The 10,668-nt window shown below is 36.1% G+C and overlaps 1 protein-coding gene across 2 annotated transcripts in view; it reads left to right on the top strand.

Annotated features, from left to right (window-relative positions):
- Positions 1–9,286, top strand: part of fxyd6 (FXYD domain containing ion transport regulator 6) — an 11,018-nt gene extending 1,732 nt beyond the window's left edge. Inside the window, exons 2-9 of one of the 2 annotated variants that reach the window (XM_037973261.1) lie at positions 4,999–5,052; positions 5,464–5,487; positions 6,006–6,071; positions 6,961–6,996; positions 7,113–7,187; positions 7,338–7,374; positions 7,497–7,546; positions 8,057–9,286. In XM_037973261.1, coding sequence (XP_037829189.1) covers positions 5,004–5,052; positions 5,464–5,487; positions 6,006–6,071; positions 6,961–6,996; positions 7,113–7,187; positions 7,338–7,374; positions 7,497–7,546; positions 8,057–8,094 — 375 coding nt within the window. In that variant the 5' untranslated portion in view covers positions 4,999–5,003 and the 3' untranslated portion in view covers positions 8,095–9,286. The remainder of the gene's footprint in view (positions 1–4,998; positions 5,053–5,463; positions 5,488–6,005; positions 6,072–6,960; positions 6,997–7,112; positions 7,188–7,337; positions 7,375–7,496; positions 7,547–8,056) is intronic. The other variant, XM_017429029.3, reaches the window with a different exon arrangement.
- The last annotated feature ends 1,382 nt before the right edge of the window (positions 9,287–10,668 follow it).

Here is a 10,668-nt window from a genome sequence, read left to right as displayed (position 1 = left end):
CCCTGATGTTTTAACCGTCTCCCTAAAATGAACACAGTTATGTTGCTCATTCCTTTGTCTTCTTACTCCTTTTAGACCAAAATGGAACCTGGATCTGAAAACTGATGAACGTCAGTGTTAAGATGAGATTGAGTAATGATGATAGCCGCTGAGCTGCCATGTACATATGGAGAGAAACTTGGCACTGGACTAACTCTTGAAACAGTAAATAGTGCAATACCAGCAAGTGTAATAAAAACAAACATAAACAGAACAGTACTGACCCGTTACTGTTATCATTTATATATATTTACATATGTGTGTGAGTGTATGTGGGTTGAAAATAGTACCATGTGTTTTAACACAGTGGTTCCCAAAGTTAGGGTCATGGTTTAGTGATAGGTCCTAAGATGATTTCTCTAAATCAAATTAGATTTTTAAAATAATGGTTATTGGCATAGTTGTTCTTTATTTATTAAAACAATAAGACATAAAACTTGAACTGGTTGTTGAAGCTGCTTGTGTCACAGTTTATCTGGTTTGTTAACAATGTTTTGTACTTCAAATAGCAAGAGCAGGGGTTGTAAATCTCTTCTGCTCTTGTTTAACAGGTCATAAGCACAGTTTTAACTAGTTCAAACTAAAGCAAACTGATGGTTTAGATGTGTGTGTGTGTGTATGTCTTGTCACATACTGTTATCATCAAATTTCTTTTCCATTCCAGATTACCCTCAAATGTAAAAAACAAACAAAGAAAACCCACCACTTGCCATAAATTCTTGCCCATAAGAACATAAATGTCTGGTACATTCAGAACACATTGTTATTCTTTGGCCTTTAGCATAGACTTTAGTTTCTTTTTTTACATCAGTTTTCTTGTTTTAACTGATCTTATTGTGTTTTAAATTGTTTTCATTCTTTGTCTTAACACTTGCAGTTGTGATTGTTTTCAAAGTGTTCTATAAATAACGTAGTAGTAATAGTAGCAGTAGTAATCAGAGTAATGGCAGTCTTACAATAATGCTTTTAATGTGTGTACATGATTTCAATCAATACCCATGTGTCAGTATCAACTAATTCATCATTGTGCCATTGGACCATTATCCAAATCATTTTGTTTTGAGCTCTCACTTGCTGATGTTTGATAGAAACATTTATTGTCTCATCTCTACTGGGTCCATCTTTGAAACATAGTTACATTTTTTATGCTAAAAAGTTAGCCTTTATTTATTTGTTTGTTTTTTTTTTAATTTAGATTGCTCTGTTTGTTTTATAATCTAGCTTAGTAAATAAATATAAAATGATATAATAAATATAATATTAGTAGGTTGAGCAAGAAGGAAACTATCAGATTTAGCTGGATAAATAAGTACTTCACTTGTTTTTACCATCTACAGGCCTGCATCATAGAATGAATAGCTTATGACTCTTTTACATATGTTTATTTATAATTAATAAAGTATTTACAACCTAAAACTTCATAATAAAGCAATTATAAATTATTTATAAGGGTAGTTTTATTGTAAAGTGATACCCTTTTATCTTATCACTGGCATTTCTATTTTTAGGTTGAAGTTTTGTATTTAGGCACTAAGACAATCTTTTGAGGTTTGGGGAAAAAAACAGATTAAAGCAAAAATTACGAACTTTTGAAGTGGGGGTTTTAGAAAAGCTTTAGACAAAACCATCTTACCTGTTGTAGATTGGTTTTTAAATAGCATAATTTTGGAGGAATGGTAATTAATCCTGGAAGTGGATTACTGCCATCCAAACATCACTCAATCTCAATAATTCCATGTGAAAGGTATTTTACAAACCTTTACATTGTGCTTAGTGTTGCATTACACAGTTATTGACTTAGACTTTTATGGTTATTTGCACATGCGAGTAGTCACAGTAGCAGCTGGTGCAGCCTGAAGCACTGTCAATAGGAAACTTTTAGTATTTCAACCAAAATATTCATGCAAAGCAAATTTGACGTTGATGAAGAAATTTTAAGTGAAATGTTTGAAAACTTTTGAAACTGCAGCAGTTTCAAGATGGCAGCAATCCATTTTGAATTAAGCCTCGCTCAGACATTATTCCATCAATTCAATCGCAATTATGTTCAGCCGAGGTCATCAAAAATTATGTCTACAACAGATAAGACATTAGCTGTTCATGATCTTTCCCCAGAAACCCTGTTCAAACAATCTGAACTGTCTCTTTAAGGAACAGACAGTTTGACAATAACCCCAAGTTAGAAATCACAGTTCTCACTTTTTGCCACCAGCTTTTCCTCCTCTTTCAGCAATTCTATTAACAGCATTATTAGCTTTAAGTCATATTCTGCATGTTTAAACATGAGGTTAAAAAGGGGGTTTTAAAAACAGAAGGAGCTGCAACAGTTACAGTCAAAGTAGTTCTCCTTTTGAGTATTTTTCTTTTGCAACACAAGAGACTTCCTCCTCTGCTCAAACATCAAAGTATGAACAAGCATCTCCTATTCTGAGCCTTTTTGATTGGGTGTTTGGCTTTTATTTCTGGACTGTGTTCATGTTCCTGTGGAACGTTTCTTCAAGTGGACCCATATTATGAGGATTTACTGTAAGATTTGCTGTTAACACCTGACAAATGTGAAAAGATTTATCTCAATCTTTCTTTCCTACAACGTCCCATTCCTTTCTTTATGCTCATTTTAAGTGTACTCAATGGAGAATTACACTTCTACTTACAGCTTTTTTACGACAGCATGACTTTTTTTTATTTTATAAAGGAGAACACGTGCAGTTGGGGTGGCTCTTATGTCATTGATCCATGAGGGCCAGTAAAACAGTTGTCTTTTACATAGCAGGAGAATGCTCGAGCAATATTTTATCTTTTCATCCACTTATCTCTAAGAATACCAAATCATTTTGCAGATTTTTAAAGGAATCTAAAACTATCATGTGACTGAACACACTGGAAAACAGATGTACTTCAAGCTGTGTGAGATTTAATTAAAATTTATGCACATTAAAGATGAACCATTTACAATCTAAAAATAAAATGAATGAAACAGGGTATCAGACTGAAATTAAAAAGCCCTGAAATAATTAAAGCTCTGCATTCCATTTTTTATAAAATTGTCTCAGATTATTGATTGCGGATCTGGCAAGACATACAGTATATCAGTAATTACAAGGAACAAGACATTTTTATATACAACGCTCTAATTTATATTAATCTTTTTGAATAGTTGGCCACAAAATGTAATCTGTTTTTTCTAATTCAAGCAAATTATTTGAGAGAGCCATCATAAATGACCTGGTAATTGGGTACTTGTTTGAATTTTCCTGCCTACTTTAGTTTCCTAATGATCTGTTAAGATTGAGGAATCACAAAATAGAAGACAAAGAAAACAAATCAACATAGACAAGTTTATTTGCAAAGTTACCATACAAATATGATCTGTCAGTAACTAATGCATGCAATATCCCATCTAATTTACTGGCAATCATGTCTTTAAAAACGGCTTCAATGGTAGAAAGATGAAAAATCACAGACAGAAGGAGGGAAAGGAGGAAAGGTAATGAAGAACAAATAACTAATAGAGGTGAAGGAGGCAATTACACTGGCAGTAAACACACAATGGCCCAAAGGGAAAAACGTTGAACAAGAGAATATAGATTTCAAAATAAAAGTGGGGACAATGGCATACAATAAATTGGATTAAACAAATAAACAAACAAACTAGAAGGTAGGGCAGAAGACCACAGGATCATTGTTTAAATGAAATGTAATTTTTTTTCAGTTATTTTATGTCTTTGTCCATGTTGTGCTTTTTATTTCAGCCTCTCAATGAACTTTATAACTATAGGATATGTATTTATCATTTTTTTTGCATCGTCTTTTGCACAGTGTGGTTCAGACTTTGTTGTGTTTGTTTCTCATTACGTTCTTCTTGTACTCACTCTGGCTGACTCTTTAGCTGGAATGACAATAAACAGTTCCTGAATCTTGAAAAATAACATCAGAGGCCTCCACCTCCTTTTTGTAATCAGAGTGTGAAAAACATAAACATATATGGTGCAAATACAAAGGCTAAAAGCAAGGCTATAAATGCCATTCTCCAGTCCTCTGTCAACATCTTACGCCACATCCCTTCAGAGACATCCTAAGGGCTCACAAACCAAATTTAATAAGGGTCTACATCTGTGCTGGAATGCTATATTCAATAAGTCTGCTGATGATTCTAATGGACCACTAATGCAGCTGAGAACAGGCTGATGGCCAAATGGACAAATGGACATAAATGGATATGGAAAATTAGAGAACCAATCAGTCACATGCTGGAAATAAATGATAATGTGTATGTGGCCCGTTTGCCTCGCTCTAACCAGAGTTGTAAAGCATGGGTCACATAAACCCGCTGGGCTCTTGAAAGCCAAACTGCCAAAGTGGCTTTAGGCAGACTATCATACATTAGAGTACTATTTAAATTATCAAGAACTTTGAAGAAAACATTAATCATATTTTTGCTTTTGTGCCAGCAAAGTAAAGACTCTGTTTGAACATTTTAGGTTAATGACCAAACATTTGGTAGACAGGTTGAATGGTGATGGCTGATTCTGAACACATTTTGTGTTAGACACGGTTGGTTCTCGTGCACTGAACAGGCTACATGAAAATAGGCCAAGGTTGTGTGATGTCCACTGGGAGGAAAGAATCCTCTCTGCCAGGAAAAGAAGAACATGTTCGGCTCTCGGCATGGATTGTTATATGAGACAGAAACTATATCTCCATGTTTTGTTTTTTTTTTTTACAACAGTTAAACTCCAGAGGTTTTGGATAGTGTGAATTCTGCAGTTATAATCTGTGAGGTGCATATAATCAAGATATATATATATATATATATATATATACATACATATACATATCGGTCCCTGTTTTTGTTTATGTCCCCCATGACAGATGGCTGAAGTAGTGTGTCTTACCTCTTTTGTTGAGTTTTACTTTCCTTGTCTCATCCTTTACCTCTTTGTTACTCTGTATTAACAGTTGCCATGGAAACTGTTTTGCTCATCCTCTCTTCACCCCTGGCATGTGTTGCTGGTAAGTGCTCTCTAATCATGAAATGCACACATACCTGTACATCTACAAAGTGTCCATTGGGCGGCAGTGTTGAGGACAAAATGGGACATTTTTGAGAGCAGACACTGGGCGTGACTCTTTGCAAAATAGCAAAACATCAATTACCTGTTAAAGGGTTTATGTGTGGATTTTGGCAGGCTCCGTTACTCTGTGTGTGTGTGAGGTCTCCTTTAAGAATAAAATTAAATATAAACTATCCTTATAATCACACACTACAACAACTACAAGTAGTCTGTTTTTTGTGACACTTCCTTATTGTGCCACTGTAGATAATGATTAAACAATGTTTGAGTAGATTTCTTCACTAATTTTCTATTTTAATCTCCTTTTCTTCCTACACTTGAACCTCTTCATCTCATTGGCGCCTTTTAGTTGCAGAAGACCTCAGTGCAGAGGGTAAGTGTCCTACTTTCAGCCTCTAACAGGGTTAAAAATGATGGGTGGACCAGTTTTCGAGAGCAACGTTATAGGGATTGCTGCCCTGGGCAGTAAACAGTCACATAATGGACAAAAGGAGTCCAAAAACATAACAGACTAGAAAAACCTTTTCATTATACAATTTGTCAAAAAAAGAGCAGATACTGTAAGTAAAAAGACATTACAAAATCATTTGTAGAAACTATATTATTGTGTATATGTGCATGTCTGAATACCTCTGTTAAATTTGTAAACCTTTTGAGTGGGGATCTGTGAAAAGGTTATAATAAATATCTTCGATAAATCTTTGAACAACGTCAGTCTGGAGAACTAGAGTTTAATTTTGATTGGATCGATGAGGTAACAGCTACTCTGAGCAGGGCCAAGAACAAAAAATATTGCTATCTTAAAACAATGCAATGGAATAATATTTAATTGTGGTTTGTGAAAATTCTATTTCATAATTTTTACCCTGCTAATGATCTTGTGTTTCACAGTTTTTCCTGCAGAAACATTACGATATTCCTGCTGGAAGTGGCTCAGGCTCCACCGCAACTGCTCCAGTTAGTTGCTGTTCATGCTTGCCAATAACTACACAATAACTGTCTAAAATTAGAGTGATTAATGAATACGCCTGTAAAAAAAGTGGAAATTGTAGTTGTTTTAGGACAGCAGCAATCCTGTTTGGCTTAGCTCAGACAAGCCACTATATTTGTCAGTCCATCAGAATTAAATTTTCATTTTTCCAGCTGAGGTGGTACAAAGCGAAATCTGCATAGCTTTTCTCAAACTTTTCACAGAATTTCACTTCACAATATCTGCTTTATTGCTTAAAAGTATAGAAAACAAAATAAAAAATGAGGCGTGATGGCGTAAAGTCTGGCTGGTGGGAAGACCAGAGTGGCATTTTAAAGCTGAGGGAGCAGTATTTTACACTCTGAAAACACCTGAAACGTGCCTACATGGTGTAATGATAGGCTACCTGGGTTATGGCTAGGGTTAAACAGCACTAGAACTTTGTGTTTGAAGAAAGACAAAGCTTTGATTTAATGATCACCAATTATACACGCCTTCAAAGTTATTAATAATTTCTAGAACAACTATCAGTACTTTTATTATCTGCTTAAATATATTAATTGAGGCCAAAATAACTTTTTGAACATTATGATTTACTTTATATTTTAAGATGAAAGTTGTCACTTTCATGAGAGAGAGTCTACAATTTTATTTTTAAGACACCATCTCACTGCAATTAGAGGTATTTCATTTTTAAAATATTCCCACTTTGGTTTCATCCTCATGTTAAATTGTTTGTCATCTGGTATTTGTTTCTACAATCATAGATAATCTGCTAATCTCAAGAGGAATGATACAAATGTTAAATTGTACTGTAAAAGCCCATGCATATTTTAGGATTTAACCTGGTTCTACATGTGTTCTTTACGTTCACAGATGGCAAGGCAAAAGTTGAAAATCCTTTTATTTATGGTAAGTTTAGAAAACATCAAAACCATCTGCATATTATTTGACATAAAGATAAAATGAGTACCTAAAAAAATCTTACCAATCCATGAAGTTGATTGTGTGTGTGTGTTTTTATACAGACTATGAGAGTTTGAGAATTGGGGGGCTGGCGTTTGCTGTGGTGCTGTTCGCACTCGGCATCCTTCTTATCCTCAGTAAGTAAACCTCTTTGCTTGTTTTGCCACATCTGTGTGCACATGATGTCATTTAGCCTTTCCTATATGAAGTTACAGTACACTTAGCACATAGTTTTAGCTTTTATTTTCATACTCCGCAGCACAAATAATAGTTTCATTTGTCCGTAGGTCGGCGATGCCGCTGCAGTGTGAAACAGAAGCCAAGGTACACCTGCGTTCTTTTCTGATTGAATAAAAGAAGAAGGCTTGGTTATGAAAGCCCCCCCTTTTTTTTTTGTTTCACGACATAATTTGGTTACCATGACAACCTGCGGATTCTCTCCGCAGGGCCCCTGGAGACGAGGAGGCACAAGAGGAGAACATGATTGTCTCCAAGGGTAAGATGAGTATTTTAACTCCCAGCCCTTGACATAAATCTATAATTGAGTTTCTTTTTTGCTGGTGTCCATTAGCACCGGCTTTACACTGACAGCACGCAAAGACTATTATACTGTATGCTTTAAATCACTGATGGTGTTTTCCTGAAGGGCTCAGTCTGTTCTGTTTACAACATGTCTGCCCTTTTCCAAACAATTTGTAGTGAACCCCTCAGGTAGTTCTGAACAATAAACTATCTGGCATTAAATAAACACTGTAGTGTGCTCACAAGAAAAAGAAAATCCAAAGAGGAAGATCTTAAAGTTGAAATAATGTTCAGAGATGCATCACACAGCTTCAAGAATTGGCAGATTTTGTCCCATGTCTTAGATAATTTCAGAACATAAACCTTTAGTGACTGCATACAAGAGCAAGAGGAACTCAGATACACAGAAGGTATAAATAAAAGCTTGCAATCCAATGCTTTTTCATCTGCTCTACCTAAAACCAGTGTCTCTGACCTGTTTCAGCTGCAGCTGCTGCCAAAGAGGCTCCAGCAGAGAACTGAGATGACGACACAGGACCTTCAGGAAAATTACGATAATTTTATTTGACATTTAGCAATGCTACCAACAAAGGAATTGAAGATCATTATAACTGGTTAGATTACAGTTTAAAAGGGGAAGTATGTATCAAAAAGGTGACGTGTAAATAGATCTTGTGCCAGTTGTTCCTTGTTGTGACTGTGCTCTTGTCCATTTCTGTGCCTTCCTGTGACAGTCTCTCACTGCAGTTTGTTGTCTTAGCCAGCAGCATCTTTGACACGAGATTGTCTTTTAAAATCCTTCAGACATTTTTAATGTTGTGCGGTCTGCTGTTCATTTGTACTTCTATCTATTTGACTTTAGGTTTTAGGATTTGTAAATGTGTTTGCTTGTTTTGTCAGTTGTCCTGGACAACGTTTGTTATATTTGGATTATAAGACATATATGCACATATACAGTATTTAGGTAAGAGATACTTTACATACAAGGCTTATATCCATTTATGTTTGAGTAAAGTGTGTTTGAGTGCACATAAAGATGCTGTCCTACAGAATACATGAGCAGGCTTGTCCTGTGTGATTGTGAATTCATCAGTGTATCTCTACATGTAGATGTGATGAGCCTTACACGAGACAATCTCCAACGCCACAGCTCTCTGAGTGAGCTCGTGAGTGATTAGCAGGTATCTCCGAGGACTCCTTCACCACGATGTTTTACCATCTGAAGTGGAGAGAGCGCCTACATCAGCTGTCTCACTGCCTTCTTCTCCACATATCTACTCCACTGCTGAGTCACATGGCTCCGGCAGGATTAACCAGTCTCCAGCAGGCTATGATTAGCTTCCCCGCTCGCAGTCACTAGTGGCGCAAATCTGTGAAGCTGGGGTTAGCTTTTTTTCTTTCCTCTCTCTCTCTTTTCTAAGTTTTGTTTTTAACAGCAAACATGCACTAAAATAAAAGACAAAGAGTGGGCTCCAAGTATGAAAGAATCAAAACCTGAAGTATAAGTATTAAGTTATTGACATGCATTTTAACAGTAGCCTAATGTGAGTTAAATCATAAAGCGAGAACGGACGAAGAGTCAGGCTTTGACAGGACTAAAGTCTGGGTTTTGAAGATGACAGCTGTACAGCTAAATGCTATGTTATTCCTGCGCACGAGGCCTTGTTGTGTAGCAACCTGTTGTGCTTTTGGCATAAATAAATAAAAGTATGTTCAAACACAGAATGTCTTTTTTTTACTATTATTAAATCATTTAGAAAGAAACCAGTTTTCAAAGTGAATCTGTTTTTTTTTCTTTCGAGAGAGTTCTGATGCTTAAATGAAAGCCTTATTTCATAAGCAGATCCATAAATGCCCTTGAAATCAGTCTGGCTATTCTCAATCAATGACAGTCAAGGTTGTTCTGCAGCTTAGTGAGGAAACAGCTTCCTCACCAGCAGTGAGAGTAACATGCTGCTGCTTTTTCACCAATGATTCCAAAGGTTGGCAAATCTGAACTTTATGATTCTGTAAATATGTAACCAAGTGGCTGGTCTGAAAATATTCCCGAAGGTGTGGAAAAGGTGTGCGTGAGGGGGTGGACCTTACAGGTGAGAAGTCTGGTTGCAGACGGGGCCACCCATACTCACCTTCACAGAGGTAAAACAGAGGCTTCAGCAGCTCAGGTGAGTTTTCACTTCTTTTTCTTAACAAGTCTTTAACAAAACACGCAGATCATTTAAATTTATTTCATGTTTACACTCCCAGTGCTTACAAACTAATTAAAAATACAAGTTTGGGATCTTGGAACCATGTTTTAGCTCAGAGTAAAAGTTTAAGATGTATAATTTCTTGAAAAACAGCCAATAAAAACCTCTTCCACACTAATTTACTAACTTATTAAAGGCACATGTTTCAAATAAAATATTTCTTTAAAAAGGAGTATTAAGACTTTGTGGTATTTTTGGTAATTTTAGCTTTTAAAACATGAAACAAAAGCTATTTCATGGATGTACTGCTAAACTTTAGGAGTACTGTGTTTGTTTTCTGAGATTAACACAAGTCATGTTTCTCCACTTCTCTACTCCTCTCTGCTCCATCTACAACCTCTATCGGATTGCTCAAGGTTCAAGGTTAATGAATATCAGAGCTGCAATGTATTAATGAGTAACCGCCCAGCATGTCCTTGTGCTCAGTGGTGCATGGAAAAGTCCAAGACACATGATACGAGAATGAACTGAAGTCCACAATTCACATTGGCACACTTGAACAAAAAACGAAGACAGCTGAGGAAACTCTTGGTGTGTTAATCTGTGTGAGTTAATGATTACAGGTCAGAAGATGTAGATCAAATGAAAAGGTTGTGTGTGTGTAGTTAAGGGATGATGGTAGAAGGTCGGGGAGAAAGGGGATCAATAACACCATTAGCCTCTTTAAAGTCTCAGTGAAGATCAAGGCAGTCACATTGTTTCTCCAGTAGGCAACTTAATGAGGCAATTTGTCAGAACATGTGTGTGCTATAGAGTTTCCGAACCTTTCAGCATGCTCTAATCTAAAAAGCCTCAGCCAAAATAAATGAGCCTCAGCAGTTCTCAAGACTTTATTAAAAAATGAGAC

Source organism: Kryptolebias marmoratus, linkage group LG2 (genome assembly GCF_001649575.2).
Source record: "Kryptolebias marmoratus isolate JLee-2015 linkage group LG2, ASM164957v2, whole genome shotgun sequence".
Classification (NCBI taxonomy): domain Eukaryota; kingdom Metazoa; phylum Chordata; class Actinopteri; order Cyprinodontiformes; family Rivulidae; genus Kryptolebias; species Kryptolebias marmoratus.
This window is presented reverse-complemented; position numbering and strand designations above follow the sequence as displayed.